We start from the raw sequence: 20,435 nt of genomic DNA, 5'->3' as shown, positions 1-20,435 counted from the left end.
TTACTGCAAACATACTACCCGAATAAACATCACTCACTTTCAAAGTTACTAGTAAACTTTTTTGAGGAGGGGTTGTAAGAAAAAGAAGACAAAAACACTATTTGCTAGCTATAAAAACCTCTACAAAAAAAAGTTAATGAAGTTACCATGGAAACAACACAACATCCCTCAAAAAGCTGTGGATTTAGGTAAATGGATTAGATTCCTGAGTAACTCGCTTGCAATTGAGTCAGACAGAAAGCAAACATTCATGACAAGTTTATTTTAAAGTAATGATCCTATGAAAAACTTAGTCTGCAATCTTTCAAGAAGGCCCCTACAACTGAAACCAGAAGAGTTTCATGAATGTTATGCATCAGCAGCTGAAGTCCTTCCCCTTGGTTATAATGTAAGTCGCTGGTAGCTACCGCTAGAAGAGAATCCTTCCTTATTATCAAGCAGCAGATACGTCATTAACAAAGAGGAGGAACTGCATTTTTAGATGCAATACTACCAACTGTAGTCAGCCTTGAAAAGGTTTACTTGAAGACCTCCCACATGTCTTAGAGATTCTTCACATTTTTGTCTCCCCAGCCCTTTCATCACACATGGCCCCTGTACACTTATGTAATTAATAAAGATGAGGAGGAGCACATTGCAACAAAACCATGCTGTGCTCTTGGCAGTGTGGGATCATAACATTCTCATAGTCAGTAAACCCAGACATCAGGACTTACCTAGTGCATGACACTAAGCCAACATATTAAGGGAAGCCTCCACCAGCAGAAGCCATATGAAGAGAAGCTGCTAACGCTACTGACCACAAGGACACACGTTACCTGTTCTCATTTGTCTTCTCCTATTGACTGCCTTCAGAACAGAGTAAACTACATCCAGTACTCCCTGGTGCCTTTACTGAACAGGAAGCTGCAATGACTTATAAAGAAAAATCATCCCTACAGCTGCAAGAATCAAGGGACTAAGTTAAACAAGTGGGGAAAAAAATACTAGTTTTAAATTTGGTACCTAATGGTATAATAGTTCAACCCAACTAACAACTTCATCTCCAGCTCCTTTCTTAAGCTTTCTTAAAGTGTCAGCCAGCAAATACAGTTAAATGCATCTCAAAAACCATCTGCACCTGCCTGCACATAGGTTACTTTTAAACCATAAAGTGAAGTACAAAGCATCCTGAGATAGAAAAGATCAAGTCAGTATCAGAACTGGAAACAGTACAGCACAGTGCTATATTGTGAATCCATTAGCCCTGCCAACACTGAGGACTAATTAGCTGTATTGCAACAAAGGAACAACACAGGCATGCTGCTTTTATGCAAAAGAGGGAGTTTTGGGCAAGGACAGCACAAAAAGACACGCACTAACAGATTTACTCACAATCTATGCAAACATGCAACTAACAGCCAACCTCCAACCAAATGGGGTTACAGTATGCCCCACAACTATTGTTAAATGAACTATCAGAGCAGAAACACAGCTTGTTAGACCCAGAGATCTCTGGGCTGACTTCCAAGGTTTAAGGCCTTCGAAGCACTGTTGACTGCTGCATCTGGCTGGAGTTCTGTGTGGTAAACAAACCTGCTTCTCCACACTTGGCTAATCGATTAGCTTTGGAAGCATACCTTGGCACAACTGGTCCTAATCCCCAGGTGCATCTACAAATAAACTCTGCTTTTCTAATTAGACTACAGTTCTTTATTTTCACTCAGCCATTCACTCTCTTCTGCCCTAGCCTGCCACGATTCATTTAAACTCATTTTAAAACCTGAACCAAATCAGACTCAGGTTCTAACTCTCCCTAAATTACAACCATCTGCAAAAAAGACAGAAGATAAAGAGCAATTGCAGTAGTTCTTCCTATGAGAATCTGTGGAAAGGTAGTTTCCACAAGACTATAACCACATCTGATAAATATAGCCTTTCAGTTCCAAGTTATTTTTCTTCTTCATTCTTCCTCCACCACCACCCCCAGCCGTAAGGAGCACAGGCATAGTACATTAAGTCAACTTACATAAGAAAGTCACACAGCCCAACCACAATCGGTGCGGGGAACTTGGCTTCTCACTCAGCACTTTAGGGATTTTACTCAGGACTTCCTAGAGCTTAATCCTGTAAATTGAATGCCCATTAGCATCCAGAGTAAATTAGGCATGCTCGTGGACTAATCTTCCCAACTAAAATAATCCAAAAAGTGCACCTGATGAATTTTGAGACCACACTGCAGTATGAAGCAAAACATTGTGATTAGGTATGACTGAAGCTTCACTTCAGGAGCATGCACTATTGACTCAAACTAAAATGCCCATCCCTAAAACAGCCAAAAAAAAACCATAAAACAGAAATAGTTGCATGTAGTTTACCAAGTATTGGAGAAAAAATATTATTTTCCCAGCCATCTCAAAGACTATGAGCTCACACAATGAACGTGATTTCTCAAGTGGCTCAACTCCAAGAAAACACTTGTTGGGGGGAGGAGAGGAAGGGGAAGTGTTCAATTGTAAAAACAAAATTCATCATTCAGACAATACCTTAGAAGGAATTAGAGTCCTGAAATGAACGCAGCTCTGGTCACTGACATACTACATTTTTCTACTCAGTTATTTCAGCTCAACATTTTACAGTGTAGAAGGTGCTAAAACGTGTTCACTTATGAAGTGCATACCACAATGAGATACCCATGGAGATAACTTACATAGGAATATGTAGTTTAAGCATTCTCACAGGTAAGTAAAAATACTGAAACTCTAACTAGTTTTAACACAGGTGGTACTTCAATAAGTCAGCAGCATCTCCTTGGCTGGTAAACACTTCTATAAAGATTAAGCAGCATCATACTATTAAGAGTAATGCAAACAGTATTTCCTAATAGAACTAGAACTCATACTTCTCTAAAAAGAATCTAAGAAAACTTAACTTTACTTAGCTTTATTAATAAAACAATTAAAAGGTTGCTGTGACATCTGGAACAAGATGTCAGATAATTGTAAAACAATGAATACAGACTAAAAAAGAATTAAAATCACATGTACTAAGAACCGTCTCTGTCCCGGGGAGCCAGCTGTAAATAGCATTCTTCCTGCAAGTATGCCATCATCTTTACTGGGAAGTAATTCACAGAAAGTCATCACAGAGGAAAAGTCAGTGCTTATATTTTTACAATCATGCATTCAGAGCACAAACAGGAAACAAGCACTTATTTACACGGATTCAGTTTTTAAAACCATGTGTACATTGCCATCATTTAAAGTGCAAGCTACATGTCTGCTGAATTCGTTGAAGGCATAACAGGTGAGATGCAAATTAAAATACTGACACCAGTAGTTATACAACTAACCACTGATGACAGTAGCATATTTCAAACCCTGACCAACTCAGTATGTTACTTCCTCTTGTATATTACCAGCCAAACATATATTCCATTGCTTTAGATACAATACTTTCATCTTTCCTAGGCGTCTGTCTGTCAGAAACCACCTAGAAAACAGGGAAAAACAGTAAGAGAAAAAAAATCAGTTCGTGTATAGTTAATTCTTTTTACACTAACTTTTTTTTTGTAATTTAAACGTTACTATATATTGACAAACACCTAAGTTTCAATAGTTCTCAATCTCTGGAAAAGTGAAGAGTTGTGTTTTTGTTGGTTTTTTTTTTTAATGATTTTATAGGCCAAACTGACAAAGTTTGTACCTGTGTCACATCTTTACCCAATCACTGTAAGAACTGACAAGAAAAAGGCCCAAGGTCCTATTAAAGCATATCAAGCCTCACACACAACACAAAAAACACACATTTCCGTTTCCCTTAGAATACCTGGTAGTCACTAGTGGAAGCTTTATATGCTGTTGCAAGAGGTCTCATTGTAGAAATTCTTGGAGTACTTGCAGGTTGTACTGGTGTGCCTACAGATTTTGTAGGTGGAGTGAAAACTGAAGACACTGGAGATGTAGAGCTTCTTTCAAAGTTTTCCATCACAGTCTAGAAAAAAGGTTAATGCAATATAAGTGAATATTTAAAAGTAGCGTTTGTAAATTTATCTGGAGTTGATAGAAGCATTCGTATGCCATAGAAAGCGATAAGTACACTTAAAGTGCCTGTCAGTAGAGAGCACACAAGGTGCTTACACACAACTCCAAGCATTTTTCTCACTGCAGTTATGTGTATTTTGCATTAGGTGCCACCGCAAAGCAAAGCTCATAATCTGTTGGCTGCATGTACTAAACATCAGCCAAATTTGAAATCATACATAGAATACTGTAAAACTTGCAACAAGCCTCATCTTTTTCAGGCCCATTTGAACACAAGTAGCATAACATCCTCCTCCTAGATATGTCTAAAATATTTTATCTGTTCTGTTTAGGAGAGCCTCCAAGCCTTTATGAACTTGCACCTTCTGGGTCAGATTCAGTTTACCAAGAAGCTTCATTTACTCCCTTTAGCAAACGCTACAAAATAGAGTCTTCAGGCTCCTTTTCTAAGCTTATTTATGTGCATTTAGAAGGGAATGCATATGAAACGGAAGACACAACAAGCCACTTGATGTAAGCTATGCATTCCAAGAAGGATCCAGAGAACACAAGACGGGAAAATGACAACCAGTCAGGAGAGACATGATTTATTGGATTCTGACTCAGTGGAGCATCCATACAGAGCATTCAACCAGCCTAAGGAAAGCAGAAATCCAGAAACATGTGTGGCAGAGGAAAGCTTTCCAAAAATACTGGGTAGAATACTGGGTAGGATTAGCATCTTATGTAGGTGGCTGCTGACTGCTCACTCATTTCCATGTGTTCCCCTCATCCTTATATCTACTTTTAAATCAGAAGCCCATACTGATATAAAATCCATCTTATTTACTTTTCAATTTGTGAGATGTGTTCATCTAATTTCCTCCCTTTCATCTGAAACTAAGGCTAAAGAGGGACTAATATTCTGGCAATGAGGCTCTGCATGAATTAAGGGCACCAGATACAGGGGACAAGCCTGAAGGGAGCAAAGGGAGAAGGCAAGACCGGGGCAGGACCCTCCACTGCGGTGTGTATGGTCTACCGAGGGAGGCAACCCCTATGGGTATTGACTGCTGAGTGAGAGGGCCTCGACCAGACTTCTCCCACACTAAGGTCAGGTTGTCCCGAGAAAATAACATAAACTTTTTTTAAACCCATATAAAATTGTGATTCGTTTTCCAGGAGCTGGATTACCCCAACAGGCTGAATTGCAACACAAGCCCAAATCGACCCTGAAAGCGGGCCCAACCCAATTGAAGGCGTTTGCCTATTATGATCCAGCTATGTGGGCAGAAGATGGATCCTGGGGCTATAGGACCCCAATATATATGCTTAATAGAAAAACTAGGTTACAAGCTGTAGTAGAAATAGCTGTAAATAAAACCAGAGATGCACTTGGATTAACTGCAAAACCAAATACCAAGATGAGAACTGCTTTGTATCAAAATCGCTTAGCTTTGGATTACTTACTAGAGCACAAGGAGGAGGAGTCTGTGGAAAATTTAACCTTAGTAATTGCTGTTTAGAGATTGATGATGAAGGTGGTTCTTGCTAGTAGCTGGTAGGATGCTATGCTTTGACTTAGGATAAGAAGAATGCTGATAACACATTGATGTTTTAATAGTTGCAAAGCAGCGCTTACACCAAGCCAAGGACGTCTCAGCTTCTTGCTCTGTCCTGCCAGCGGGCAGGCTGGGGGTGCAGCAAGAGCTGGGAGGGGACAGACCCAGAACAGCTGACCCAAACTGGCCAAAGGGAGTAATCCACACCATCTGACACCATGCTAAACAATATATAGGGGTGGCTAGCGGGGGGAGGATGACTGGACTGCTCAGGGTTAGGCTGGGCATCAGTCAGCAGGTGGTGAGCAATTGCATTGTGCATCACTTGTTTGTACACATTACTATTAGTAGTACTATTGTCATCATTATTGTTGTTATTATTATTGTTATTATTATTTTCCTGTCTTTATCTCAACTCACGGGCTTCACTTTCCCATTTCTCTCCCCCATCCCCGAGAAGGAGGGGGGGGTGAGCAAACAGCTGTGTGGTGTTTAGCTACCAGCCGGGTTAAACCACAACAGAAGGAAAAGCTGTAAATGAACTTGTAAAAGAAACGTAGAAAATTGCATATGTCCCAGTTCAAACTTGGAATGGAATCGATGTAGGAGGACTGTGGGAGGGGGCTTTATGGGTGGTGATTGGCTTGCTAAAATAAGCATGATTGTATTGGGGATATGTGGAGGATTGTTAATAATTCCATGTTTAATACCTTGTATTACCAGACTAATACACTCGCTTATACAAAGAATGCAAATATCTGCAGTACCTGTTGACCCAGAACCAGGGAAAGAGAAAACCCATTCCCTGATGATAATAAAAACAAATGAAGATCCAAAATTGATATCAATTTGGCAAGTATTGACTCGATTGTAAAGGAAAACATGAATCAATACCATGAAAAAGGAGATGGGGGATTGTGAAATATGTTCATCTGATTCGTGTCAATATGGAACAATGCTAGGGCCACATGATATGTGGAAATGTGAGCTTCTGTCTTACATACCCTTGTATAACCACAAGTCTAAGAAAAACAGAGTGGTTAACGTATCTAGTTCTTGTATCATGCACAGGAATGGTCCAGCAATTTGTGTCAATAAGGGATTTGAAGGGTTAACATTGAGGCCCGGGGCTAGGGGATAAGAAAACAAAGGGGTTTCAGAATAACTGCTAACTACTATGACTATTGCATGGGACACTATGCAAGTCTCTGATATCTGGCCAAGAAATTAAGGAGAAGGGAAAAGCTGAAAGACAACTAAAAGACGAAGCTTGCATGGGATGCTGCGCAAGTCTCTGACATCCGGCCAACATGGACCAAGGAGAAGGACAAGGACAAAGCTCGGGAGGAAGACTATGAGCCTTCAGCACGAGAAACCCCCAGAGGGACCACTGGAGACTGATACGCATGCTCCAGTGGGAGGATTTGGATTTCAGGAACTAATTATAATAACCCTGCCTTTTCTAGAAGTAGTAATAATCTGTATTAGCCTAGGAGCATAAAAACCAGCTGCCTGATGTAACTTGCATCCATCTTGGTAGAGCAGAGACTCCTGGCACACCCAGTGCTGTTTGCTTGCCTCTATTCATTTAATAAATTGTAAACTTTAATTGCAATCCCATTTGCGACTCAGTCATTTCTTACAAATTGCAAGAAGTTTTACAGGCTAATGTCAAGCCCTCAATGGCTTTGTCTCCAGAATTCACTTGCCTCCACAGTACAGATTGTTTGTTCATATTTTAAAGCAGACACTATACACAAGAAGCAATAAGAATTCAAAAACAAGGAAGAGATCAGATATCTGACAAATGTCCCAAATCATCACGTGTAGAGTTTCTGTTTATAGGAAATGCAGTCAGTGATACAAACTGGAAAGCAAAATATTAAATAAGAAGAGAGAACCAAACCCCTACCATTAGAAGCCCATGGAAGAAAGGGGCACTGAACTATGTTTGTCTCTGAATTTTAATCAATATAAAGAATGCTTCAATCTGATAAGAGATCAAGTAATTTCAAGCTCAATTTCTAGGACATTCTTCTCAGAAGGTTTACAACTGAAAACTTACATTATTTCTTTGTGTCACTTATCCTTAGAGTAGACAAAAGAAGAATAGGGTTAGGACTGTGTTGCTCACAGGTTTTCTGCCTAATGTAGTAAGATAAACTAAAGAGTCAGCATCAGGCAAGTAGTCACATAAAAAGGAGTCAGAAGATTCAAGCGACAACTGGGAGCAATAGCAGTCTTAATCCACCCTCACGCATCTACCGTAGTCCCTCACTTGTCTCTATGTTATGGTTTCACTTTATCTTACGCAGCAACACAACTCCATGTATTATAGCTTCCATCTGTCACAGATTTCCCATAACGATCCTTCTCAGCAGGTCATTTTGTTGACTAAGTAAGAAAAATTCACGTAAGGTATAATAGACTATATAACAACTACATGCTGCTTTGTTATTCAAACAAAAAAAAAAAAAATAAAGGGAGTGGAGGAAATAAAGAGGAACTCCAAAAGCAGAGTGCCTTACATTTAAATGAGAGCAGTAGTTAACTTACTTTATCTATACAAGGTTTGACACCAATCATGATAGATTCACCAAAAATTCTTCCATCTTTGCTTAAGGCTTTTCGGGCTTGAAGCTTAGACTGATATCGAATATGCATCCAATTTCCTGTGTTGGACATCTACGTGCGATTAAATGAAAAAATTGTGAAATTTAGTCTTTTTAAACAATGAGACAGTGTTTCCAGAAATAAGTTTCGAAAGACCTACCACGTGCTTTAGTATGTTTCCATATTGAGCAAACTGTAGAAGAATATATGAAGCAGATGCTTGAGGAAACCTGAAAGACAGGAAAAATTCTCCAAAATTATGAGTTGTTCAGGATTTTTGGTGCTAAAATGCAACTCTGTGAAGGGCTTTAAGAAATCCAGAACAGACCAATACGTTAATACTGTTTTAGAAGCAGTAACTTGTGTAATGCTATCTTCTAGGCAATTTTACTTTGCCACACAAAATTGTAGAATGGTGCCTTTTCAACTGAAAATAATAATAATGCAGTTTAAGTTAACAGCTATGTACAACTGCTGGCTTTAACCACAGCTGTATTTCCTGCATAACCCAGGAATGCCAGATGGCAACAACATCCAAGCGCTACTTGTTACCATACACTGCCAAGACTTCACCCATGATGCTCCTAATATTTGAGACATTAACTTACCCAAATACAGTTACCCATGTGTCATCAAGTTGATCTTCTGAAGTTAGGGAATCACCCTGAGTATAAAAAGGATCTAGCTGAGCAGGAGATAGAGTAGTCTTCCTGGGCTGTCCAATACTTGCAGGACTGAACACACTTGAAGCTGTTAAATTGAAATGGTGCTGTTTAGCAAGTTATTTTTGCAAGACAGCTTAAAAGCCTCTACTAAAAGAATTAAATTCAGTATTAAGCGTTTCACTTGTACATGAAAGAGGTTTGGTAGAGGTTTATTTGCAGACAGACAGTAAGTTAATCCAAACTTCATAACTGACAAGATACTACTAAGTTTTGTGACAAGTTCCCTAGCTTCCTCCTTAACCCCTAAACAGCAGCAGATGAATACAGGTATCAAATAAGAACAGTGCACCCAGAGTTCAGCTTAGCAAGAAGCCATGGGTTCATACAGAAAATATGAAGATGGAAGGCCAGTCATCAATCTCTGCAGTTTAACTCAAGTATAAACACCTCTGTGCTCACTTGAGGAAGATTCTATATAAGGAGTAAGTAAAGTTGACTGAAAGTCAGCCAGCCTGAACGGAAAAGTATTTCCTATCCACACACTATCTGAAAAGCTAGTTAAAAGAACAGATGCAGGTCCTTTGCAACTTAGCAAGGAGTTGGTGTAGTTTGGACATTTATGATTTTTGCCTACTAAGGAATGAATTAACAAAGTAAATTGCCAATTTTAATAGAACATCTACCTGTTCCAGAGGTTGATGGCATATTTCCAACCAGCGGGCTCTGTGTTAGGGAAAAGCTGGCCTGCATTAAAAACACAGAAAGTAACAAATCATTCTTACTGGTACGCTGTTCAGATCAGAAGAGATCTTCTTAAGGCAACCGAAGTGTCAGGCGGGAATATTGAGCCTGCCTTAAGTTAGGAGTAACTTACGAGTAATAGCAGACATTACATTTATATTTAACACAAGGTTCCTAAAGAAGCTATTTGACACCTTTTACATTCCAGCACCCAGTAGGCCTCAACTATTACATTCTGGAGTTTCCAACTGATTAGTAAACCTTAAAATATGCAGTTAAATTTAAGCCTCTTATCAAGAGTTAAGTATTAGGGTGTACAGGAATGCAGACCAAACTACTCCACATAAGGCAAGCAACACAAGCAACAGGATTGAAAGCATCTAGAGTATTTTAACTAACAAGAAAGCACTGCTGTTATACAAGAAAAAAGGCTTACTTAAATTTAGGTCAAGCTCTAAGCATTGGAAAATTTGGTTAACAAACCCTTCACCTAACACCAGTCACATGTACTTTGTGAAGCTTGGTAACTTTTGGTATCAATACTCAGAAGTCTTCTACTGCATCTTTCCCAAAATAGGCGTTTCACCACTGCTATCAGCCAGCAATTCACACTAAGTGCATCCTGATGGAAAGGATGCCAGTATCACAAACCACCATCTGTTTTTCACCTTCTAAACAGCTCAGAACAATTATAGTCATCACTACTTTCCCTCTAAATTATTTAGTGTCAAGTTCTAATTGCTAATAGTTTGGGATGTTGTTCTTTTGTTTGTTTAAAAAAAAAAAAAAAAAAAAGAATTTGAATATCTGAAACAATTTTAGCATTTTTTTTTTTTTTTATCTGCAATCATGGCATATCTTAGAAAGAAGTTCAAATGAACTGCAGTACTTGTGAGCCCAGCCGCATGCATTCTCATTATTAATTTTTTTTTTTTTAAGTTATCTAGTCCTTTAACACAGTAAAGGACTCTTTCCCTCTTTGGAAAGCATTCAGAATAAACCTTTCAGAAGGCAAAATTCAATGAAATGTCTACTCAACCAGTGAAAGGCCTTCTCCCTGCATCAACAGATGCATGTTCACTGACGCTAACCCACTAACGCTTGACTGCTCAGTTGAGGTAAGCAGAGGAACTTATTATTAGCATAACCTTCTAGAAATTTTACTGCTGCTCTTTTAAAGTTAATCCCACCCTCTCACCCAAATCTTGATCAGATATTTTACTCAACATAAGTTTCCTTCTACCTTGGTAGCATTGCCTCTGTTGCCTACTAAAAGAAAAAGCACACATATTTGGACCTTTCTGGAAATCAGCAGCTTAATAAATCAACAGAAAGGTGAAAAGCTGTAACAAGTTCACATTTGTCACATACAAAGCACAACAGAAGGATTCCTGTTTTTCTTTCTCTGCAGTCTATCGAAAAACCTTAACAACAGGAGACACCTTATTACTTCACTTTTCTAAATTCTCAGTTATATAAACCATTGTAGTGAAGTGTCTGGTGAGTCTTCAGATCATGCTGTTACTTAATTTAGTTATTTTGTGTGCCTGTTCCTCTGTACCCTGAGAGATGCAATCATGGAGCTATCTCACATCTGCTAAGGAAAAGGCAGTACTTTAAACACTTACTGGTCTTCTTGAGGTTAGTGGTGTAGATCCAAGCCCAGGACTAGATAAGTCATCATATATGCTTCTAACTGGTGGAGCACCGCTTTTGTCTTTGTGCGTGGGGACTACTGGCTGTGGGGGAGAGCCACCTGCAATTAAAAGGATAAAATGAAAAACATGAGAAAACTTGTAATTTCAGTCTAGGGCTAATTGCTCTTGGAAGTTCAACAGAAATTTAGTCATGACAGAGTTGATTCGTTCACTAGGGGTTAAGAGCAGCTGACCAAACTGTTCAGGTTTGAATGTTCTGTGCAAGAATACCTCCTATTTACCAGGAGGTCTCTTTACAGAAACAGCATTTAAAACTTACAGATCTCTGGATACCAAATACACCTGATTAAACTCGTTACATTCACTACTTACACGCACTTGCTCTTTGTAGCTATGCTCAGAACTGCTGGTATTTTTCTATTTTGAGGCAGATTAGAGATAGAGCTTCATTGTTTCAAAGACTAACCTCTTGTAGCAGAGATGAAAAACTATGTTTAAGACTTCAGGGGCATACTACATGCTAAAGAATCATACAAAGAAGTGCACAAACATGACACATGCCATCACAACCCCACTGTCCAACTCCTTTATTTAATATGAAACTTCATTAGAAAGAAAAGCGTAAGCTCTTGAAAACAAGAACTACTTCGCATTTGGACAGGATGAAGTAAACTAATCTCCCTTTTTTCACTGACTGAAATATTTTTATATACGCCTTTGAATACTTTGTGTGGCTTTACCGCAGAAAAAGCGGTTTGAACAAACAGCTTTTACTTACAGAAAAAAACGTGTCACTTAAGCTTTTCAGAAGTACTTTTCAATCCTTAACTCTGAGCTTCAATACTCTCTCAACAGTGTAATACACTCAAGAGCTGCTACACTGCATTAATAAAGTACTCCACTGTCAAGGCCTAAGTTCAAAGCATGTACTTAACCACTCATTTTGGTTAGTATCTTATTCATTTCTCCTTTTCTGTAACTGAAACTCCATGGCTGTAATAATCCCTTTAAAAAATTATTAGGCCAAATTCATGTGAAATAATCATATGCCAAAGTTTCCTAAGAGACTTGTATTTAAAGAGAAAAAACACAAACAGAAAGCAGGAAAACAACAGACAACCACTCCTACTATGAAACTAAAAGAGAAAGATTATCTTGGAGTACTTTCACATTTACTTTCTTCCAAACAGGTAGCACACAAATGCCACCTTGTATCTATATTAGGCCAAATAATTCATTACTAAAGCCAAGACCACCCATGATACGAAAAAGACAGAGGTACAACTATTGCTTCATTCTTCTATGAAACTGACATGTAATGTCGTCATTCCTGAAGCACAGGTTAAAAAAAAAAAAAAAAAATTCTTCTGCATCTATTGCTGGGAAATGTCACTACTCCAACCCATAAAATTAAACTACTATACACTAATTAAGGAGTATATATCCTAATTTTTCTCTTTCCAGTTTTGTAAGTCTGAAAAACAAATAAAGGCTTTCTAGAATTCACTGTAAAGAAACCAGCTGCCTCCAGAAGCTGCCTGTAGAAGTTTGCAAACACATCTCTCTGCTGCAAGCAAAGAAAACGTTGATAGCTCTACATACAGTCAACGTGTAAAGAGATATAGAAAATGATTTTACGTTAGGCAAGGCTCATGTTACCTTCCCTGTAAAAGCAACTGTTTCTGGTACCAAAGCTGCTATGTTTAAAGCATTTATTAAGTCTACTGTGAAGAACTTTAACAAACTTAACTGAACGTGCATGAACACAGCGTTAAGCAGATTATAAAGCCTGCAGCAGCCACGCTGAGCAATAACATGAAGCAAGCTTTTTCTTTCGGGCTGAATTCTCCACATGTTCTGAGCGCTGACCTGCAAGCAGGGGGGATCTCATTTCCATCACGCCGACAGCAGGGCCGCTCAGGGCGCGGGGCTGCGGGGTCACCGGCGCAGGCAGGTCGCCCATCAGGAAGCCGGGCAGGAACTGCGCGCTGGCTCCTGGCTTGGGGGACGTGGGGGAGCCCAGAGTCATCGGCTCCGCTCCTGCTGCAAGGCAAACGAGGGTCAGAAACACCCAGCGCCTCAAACGCTCCGCGCCACCACGCTGCCTCAGCAGCGGGTCGGTTTAAAAGAGAAGAATATATCGCGAGTGAGACGCTGCAACTTCGCCTGCTTGAAACATAAGATATCTCGGTCTTTCCTTTTTAAAAACAACAAGAAGCGCCGCGCCGAGCCTCTGCTCCTAACAAATATCGCCGTGGTGGCGCCTCGCATTAGGGGTGCACCCTGACCAGCCCGGCCTCCCACGCCGCCTGGCCCGGGCCCACCGCGCCCACCTCGCCGCTTCCCCTCAGCCCAGCCGCCGCGCCCAGGCTCGCAGCCCCCCGGAGGCTCCCTGCGGACGGGGAGAGAAGGGGAAGGAGCCCAGAGGGTCGCGGACAGCACCGCAGCTCACCTGCGGGCGGCAGCTCCATGGCGGAGGCGGCGGGAAAGGGCCAGCGGCGGCAGCGCTTTCAAACGGGCCGGCCCTTCCTCCCGCCGTCACTTCCCGCCGCCATCTTGTGCCGGGCCCGCCTCCCGCCTCAGGCACTGTGACAGAGCAGCCAGACGCAGTGCTTTTATTTTTTCTCGTTTTATTGCGTACCAACATATATCCAACCGCTTAGAGCAAAAATACAGCTGTTAATAACATTTTATTTTTTTTTTAAACAGATTCTGTGGTGTGGTTTTGTGTTTTGTTTTGTTTTGCATACATATCAACTTAAGACACTTTTCCCAGCCTGAGAACTGTCAGGATGGTACGAAGAAAAATAAATTAGTGCTATCTATCCTATGGTGTCTGTTCCTTACATATGATGTGCAAGAGAGTGAGGGGGCAGGAGTGAAGGACTGAATGCAAAGACAAGGCAGCATCAGGGAGATACAAATGTTCTTCATATCTCCACTGAAGTAACTACCAAAAAAAATGATAGCTTGGTTCCCACCACTTCACAAGCATCATATTAGTGCACTTCAAGTCACTGCTTGATGGGAAATAGTAGAAAGAAATGAAGCATTAAAGCATCCTACACCTTTTTGCTTCCATCAAAAGACCATCTGTTTTAATTTCTAAAAATATTTAATGGCTGGCTAGCCCACAAAAAGTAATAAATTCCTTTTTAGTTGCACTACCAATTTAAGATCCAATAGGAAGTTAATTTATTATATGAACATCTTATTATCTAGATTTTACAGTCAGCTAGGATGGATAAAGATTTGGTTTAGCATTAAAGAAAATAGGGCAACTTCATTATCTCAGTCAAGATTTTATTTCCATTCTCTACTACCTGCATTCTCTGATGGTTCAATTAAAAAAAAATCTCTTTATTCTACTATTGCAAAGAAAAATTATCTTTTATCCTTGCACTAGGAAAAGCTTGCTCTTGGGTTAGATCATCTCTCAAATCAGTGTAGTACCATATGGCCTTTAGACTAGATGCTGAAAAATGGGGACAGAACAGTGAACACCGGGGAGAAAAAAAATAAATAAATAAAAATAAAGACTTCAAAATGCACCTGTGAAAGGGGACTGCAAAACGAGAGATTAAAGTACAACCAGCATCTGGTACTGTATAGTCAGAACAGATTGTTTCACTTTGCCCTTTTGATCAGTCGTGATCATCTATGCTTCCATTTGCCTTTGTATTCTGTTCTTCGTACTTGTGAAGCTGCTCCATGAAGCCAGGATTTGGACAAACAGCCGGCCTTGCATTTTTCACCAAGGAATAGGCACTAGCAAAATTCAGTCTTTCTGAATTCATCAGAAAACCGATGACTATTGCTGCTGCACGAGAGACTCCTGCATTACAGTGGACCAGCACCACACCATCCTTCAAGAAACAAATGAAACATTAATTGGGATATTTGTTAAGTAGATAAAAACAAGAAACATTATAGCAAAGGAACTTTATCTACAGTCTACTCAAAGTTATTAAAAGCTCCTTGCTGAGCTCAAAGCAAATATATACACACAAATAACTCCAAAAACAAATATATGAGCCCAAAACTGAATATTTTTGTAATCAAGGCCACTTTATAATTACCAAAGACTTCAGATCTAACTAACGTTTCAGAACTGAAAAACATTCCTGTGTCTCTTTCCCCAACACCTTCCAACTGCCCCCTTACATAAAAACCAAATCACAGATATCTGGGATCCTTGATCTACTTGGGTGCTAACTTTAAAATTTATTTTATTTGCAATATGGAAAGGAACTTAACTCTATCTTGTTACCAGGTTAAAAATACAGAAAGGCAGCAAACAGCTAGGCACAGAGGCAGATATTAGAACATCCTGTAGTTTCAGTCACACGCTTCTTGTGTACTCTGGAGTTCTTCAGTGAAGATTCTGGGTAAGCAGGATCATGCATAGGAATAGAGAAATCAGAAAAGATATCGTGTGATTTGCAACAAATCTCTACCTCACCATCACACTGCTGATACAATTGTAGTGGTTGGTACAGCTGCTTCAACTATGGCCCCTTGCCTGGGGACTAAGGTGCAAAACCCAATGCTACTGAGCTTCTTGTCAATTCACAAATGTTTCTCCTGGTGGTTAAAATCAGGCTTAGCCTGTGTTACATACAGAATTAGTATTAGCCTACTTAAAAATTTCTTGCACAATCTTCGAGACACCTGAATGACTCTACAAAGATGTTGCAAGTTCCATTACAAAACACTGAGCACAAAGACATCTAAATAATCTAGTGGCTTCAGACACATTTCCAGTGCCCAGGTTCTGTGACCTTGTCATGGTTGTGTGCCAGTCTATGGCCTGGCAAAGGCTTGGCCTGAACTGTTTGCCAAACACCACTTTTCAACAACAACAAAATCATGAGCATCTCCATATTCTGAATGAAGATATTAAAACACGATACAATCAAACGTATTTGAGGCTATGCAAATATCTTCTAGACATAAACAGCCTGCTCTGTCTGTCCTTCACATGCACAAGTTATTCAATGGACATGTTGCCCAGAGGAAGAAAAAAGATGTTGTACCCAACAGAGCTGCAAGAACTTTATGATTTATGTCACAAAGCTGGGAGTTCCAATTACCTGGTGTATTCATGTACACACAGAGCAGAAAATGGTTCCTGCTCCAAAAGTCTTCCAATTTAAAAAAATAAGACAAAGGAGTATGAGTTGTATTATCCTTGTTGATGAAATGCTAAGCTGAGAGGCGAGGAATGACTTGCTCAAGTTAACACAATAAGATTATGGCGGAGCTAGGAACTGAATCTAAGCTTGTGCATCCCAGCAAAATGAATCACAAACCCACTCTTTTTTCACAATGGAAATCACATCCCCTTCACATCGCCTGCTAGAAACTGCAGCCTTCATTTACTTGCTCACATTCATAGGGGTGTGTTTCCTAATCACAGATTGTAGCACAGTAGAAGGCAGACTTCTACATGTACCTCCCCTCACTTAGGAATTGTCACTGGCAACCCATAATCCACTGTCTCCTTTATAAAAATAAACCATTAAAATTGCTGTTATGCTACAGCTAATGAAGAAATTACTGCAGCTTAACCACTGTAGATCCGGAGTAGTATTTACTGATTTAATCGGTTTTTAGTGATTTTACTCAGAAAAATATTATTTTACTGATTTTTTTTCCAGGCAAACCTACCATAATTGAGATTAATATTTAACAGTGGCACTGAAGATAAAAAATAAGCAGTGAAAGTTATCCTTTTTTTTTTTCTTTGTAGAGTTCATGCTTTATTTTCCACGTTCACATTGCTTTAAAGTTTTTATTTATGCCTACTTTGTAATACATTGCCAAAAACTATATATAATGATATCCACAGAGTAGACTTGAAAGCACAGGCAATCACATTAAATCAAATATAATACTGAGCACATTCATTTTTCCTTGCTAAACCCTGTTGCTTATTTATATGAAGTTGAATTTGGCACATCATTCTTGACTAATTTTGCATTATATATGAGCCATATGATTTGACACAGGTCACCATGTCATGGAAAATCCGCCTGCCAATTTGCAGCCTAGAGGAAGAGGTGAGCTCTGATCAGTATCAGAATTTGTACCGTGATGTCTACAGATTCAAGCAGTTAACAGTTTTAGAAAACTCGATCCTGTTACAAGTACCAGCTGTCAGCAACTTGCTGAACAGTGCATGCTTTATTTACATTCTCTAATTTAAATGCTCTCACGCTACTGTATTGTTAACAATGTTTTAGTAATAATTTCTTATATAGCATGTTTTCTCATCAGTGAAGGGTCTCTCCCTCTGCCACTTTAGGAGATGAAACAGTAGTATCTCTTTGTAATTACTTACACAAAATAGCCCTTCGTGATACACTTTATCATAAGGACTTTTAACACCAGCTTGACAAAGCAAATAAAGTGATTCAAAAACATCTGGAGATTTGCCCCCACGCTACTATCATATGCTTCATGAACTGACCTTGCAGAACAGCTATTCCATTAACTACCTGATCTTTTGAGTAACTTTTCCATTGCAAAACTACTGATATTTCTGTAAAAGAAATCAGGAAAACCACGTAGTTTACAAAATAATAACTGGAACATAAATAGCAGAAGCAGAAAGCAACACCATGCAGTTATGAATGGCAAGTCTCGTTTAGAAATGAAGTGGAAACCGTAACAAGAAACTTTGAATTGGTCATTAAGTGACAATGTGTATCACATAGCTTATAAATGATGTATGAGAGGAAAGAACATTGTGTGACACAAAGCAAGCTGGGGCAAGATTATCTTCTTTTATCTCAAGCTATGTAAGTAATGAATATGGTAGCTATAGTAAAATAAGGTACAATAACATCTGGTTGTCACATCATTGTGTTTATAACAAACAATGGTTGTTATAAATTATACAGTAAACCCAAATATAACAAGTAAGAGTCAGGGATAGTCTCAGTTATATGCAGGGCTGCCAAACAACCCCAAATGCAGTCCCATCATGCTATTTCCTATGCTATGTCTTTTTTTTTTCAACAGTTAAAATCACTGGTTGGCTCCAAGCCTATTAACGCGTTCTCTGACAGTCTTGGTACATAACTGTATGTGGATGCATGATTTTTGACAGAAGCTGCTTTATACTTTAAATAGAGAAATAAATAACTAATAGCATTAGTTATTGATATACTGTACCTGGTTTTTGGCCTTCTCAATAAACTCAAAACATTCTGGGAAATAGGAGGTGATATCAGTTTCTGGGATGTCCAGAATAGGAATGGTCTTGTACATAAAGTCATTAACGAAGGCATTTTGGACTCCATATGCCACATTTAGAATATGCGTAACCTAAATTAAAAAAAAAAGAAAAAAAGAAAAAAGAAAAAAAGGGCATTTTCTAAAGACAGCAAGCAAAATGAGCAGTAACAATGGTAAATAATTCTTCGTGTAAGTTACAATCTGCAGATGTCTAATCGCATTGATCAGTTTTACATACATATGCCATCTATGACGTGCTTTTTTCCACAAGTCTTACTGTGAGTAAAAATATAGCACAACATATTGTATATATATATATATGTATGTATATTGTGCTAAATTTCACTTTAACTGAAACAAACTGTCAATTACCATCCAGGCAACAGAGGTATTTCAAGTCTTCATACCTCCTGAAGCTATTTCAAGACTTAGCTTTCATTTGTTTAATGTCTGTGTGGGTATTCGAGATCCATTTCAGTTTACAAGTAGGAGTCATGTGATTCAGCACTGCAGCTTAAACAGCTCAGGATGGAACAGAAGTTCTGTTTTACAGTACAGACACACTGTCCAACAGGAAAAGAATAAATATCAGTTTGTAAAAAAAAAAGTTTTTAGGTACACTGGATGTGACAGTCAACATATTGCGGGGAAACTTCAAGAAATTTCAAGTGACCATAAATACCTCAATAGTCACAGATGCCTGTTAACACCTCAACATTTAGTACCACAAAAGGAAGACCTGCTGTCAGACAATCTGGTCAGTGGGCTTTAAACCTCCTGCTACAAGCCATGTGCTTGAAGTTTTCCTTTCCCTCTCATCACAAACGAGAGGAAATGAAAAGATCTGTGCTCACCCAAATCCAGAGACTGGAGGAAGAATTTTCAGCAGAGAAGAGACATGTCAGTCCACAGGCGGATGATAAAACAGAAAGCAAAGGGAAGGCACAGATCACCCAAGGATACCCCCCCCCGTTACCTTGTGCTTGCTGAGCGTCTCCAGATCGTGCGCGGCGTCCTGCGAGCCTGCGAAGACAGCGAGCCCGTTGCCGCCGCCGCCGCTCCCCTCAGGCCCCTCGGCGGCCGCCCCTCGCCCCGCACTCACCCAGCAGCAGCCAGGGCCGCACGGCGCCGACCTGCAGGTCGCAGCTCAGGTCCCGCACGAAGCCGCCGCCCGGCAGCGCCTCCTCCTCCTCGGCCACCTGCAGGCAGGCGCCGCGCCACGTCTCCACCAGCCGCCTGCCCGTCAGCGTCGTCACCCGCGTGCGCTGCTGCCGCAGCTTGGCCCTGGAGAAGCTCCGGATCTCCTGGGCGAGGGAGTGCATGGCACCGGCACCGACACCGGCACCGACACCGGCACCGGCTGCCCGCCGCACGGCCCGGCCCGGCCCGGCCCCGGGGCGGTGCCTGGGCTCACGGTCGCGCCGCCCCCGTGGCCGCCATTACCGCCCGCCCGGCCCCGCCCGGCCGTGCTGAGGGAATGTTGTATGTCATATACATGACATATAACACTAAATATAGTTATAAATAACGCTACATATGGTGTTATGTGTGACATTTTTATTCATAAAGTTACATGGTATTGCCGTTAAATTTCACCCAAAATTCACCTCAGTTTTATATTTTTTTTAAATCCTCCTTGTCAGTTAATAGGATAAAGTTGCATAAATTACTACAGTGCATCCCCTCTGATGTTAAAATATCCATAAATGTCCTTGTGCTGACAGGATATGACTGGAAAGATCCTTCTGATAGTTCCCTAGTATAGAACCAACTACAGGCAATTTCGTTCCACCTAAGGAGGTCTACAAATGCCTAGTCAATTCAATAAGTAGTTTTAGGAGCTGCAACAGTATAAAGTTATTTCTAGGGACTACAGAGGCAATCTTATCACAAGAATTAGACATAAAATTAAATTCATCTGAGAAAGGCAGATTGCTGCGGTGTCAGGAAAAG

General features: G+C 40.1%; 2 protein-coding genes across 3 annotated transcripts; both read right to left on the bottom strand.

Annotated features, from left to right (window-relative positions):
* Positions 1-3,124: 3,124 nt before the first annotated feature.
* On the bottom strand, positions 3,125-13,863 carry NUP35 (nucleoporin 35). Of its 2 annotated transcripts, none has more exons than XM_027461423.3 (9): positions 13,693-13,863; positions 13,110-13,283; positions 11,211-11,338; positions 9,525-9,585; positions 8,785-8,926; positions 8,337-8,406; positions 8,120-8,248; positions 3,808-3,972; positions 3,125-3,471 (listed from the first exon to the last, which is right to left on the bottom strand). In XM_027461423.3, the coding sequence occupies exons 1-9, from the start codon at positions 13,709-13,711 to the stop codon at positions 3,394-3,396; spliced, it is 966 nt and encodes a 321-aa protein (XP_027317224.1). In that variant the 5' UTR covers positions 13,712-13,863; the 3' UTR covers positions 3,125-3,393. The 2 variants fall into 2 exon arrangements, with proteins under 2 accessions (XP_027317224.1, XP_027317225.1); XM_027461424.3 differs by having other exon boundaries at positions 13,110-13,280; positions 13,693-13,847.
* DUSP19 (dual specificity phosphatase 19) lies at positions 13,854-19,910 on the bottom strand. The gene is made up of 4 exons (XM_027461425.3): positions 19,585-19,910; positions 19,459-19,505; positions 18,420-18,572; positions 13,854-15,106 (listed from the first exon to the last, which is right to left on the bottom strand). The coding sequence occupies exons 1-4, from the start codon at positions 19,802-19,804 to the stop codon at positions 14,885-14,887; spliced, it is 642 nt and encodes a 213-aa protein (XP_027317226.2). The 5' UTR covers positions 19,805-19,910; the 3' UTR covers positions 13,854-14,884.
* Between the last annotated feature and the right edge of the window lie 525 nt (positions 19,911-20,435).

The sequence above is a fragment of the Anas platyrhynchos genome, chromosome 7 (assembly GCF_047663525.1).
Source record: "Anas platyrhynchos isolate ZD024472 breed Pekin duck chromosome 7, IASCAAS_PekinDuck_T2T, whole genome shotgun sequence".
Taxonomy (NCBI): Eukaryota; Metazoa; Chordata; class Aves; order Anseriformes; family Anatidae; genus Anas; species Anas platyrhynchos.
The sequence above is the reverse complement of the archived record's forward strand: the minus strand, read 5'-3'. Positions and strand labels throughout refer to the sequence as shown.

What these genes read in the sequence shown, in the direction of transcription:
- NUP35 (XM_027461423.3), bottom strand. An exon ending in ACATGGGTAACTGTATTTGG is followed by an intron (nt 8,407 to 8,784) that starts GTAAGTTAATGT and finishes CCTGTCTTTCAG; the next exon opens with GTTTCCTCAAGCATCTGCTT. An exon ending in GAAACATACTAAAGCACGTG is followed by an intron (nt 8,249 to 8,336) that starts GTAGGTCTTTCG and finishes AATCGCACGTAG; the next exon opens with ATGTCCAACACAGGAAATTG.
- DUSP19 (XM_027461425.3), bottom strand. Translation starts at nt 19,804, where the DNA reads ATGCACTCCCTCGCCCAGGAGATCCGGAGCTTCTCCAGGGCCAAGCTG. An exon ending in GCGGCCCTGGCTGCTGCTGG is followed by an intron (nt 19,506 to 19,584) that starts GTGAGTGCGGGG and finishes CTGTCTTCGCAG; the next exon opens with GCTCGCAGGACGCCGCGCAC. An exon ending in TTGAGAAGGCCAAAAACCAG is followed by an intron (nt 15,107 to 18,419) that starts GTACAGTATATC and finishes TGTTTCTTGAAG; the next exon opens with GATGGTGTGGTGCTGGTCCA.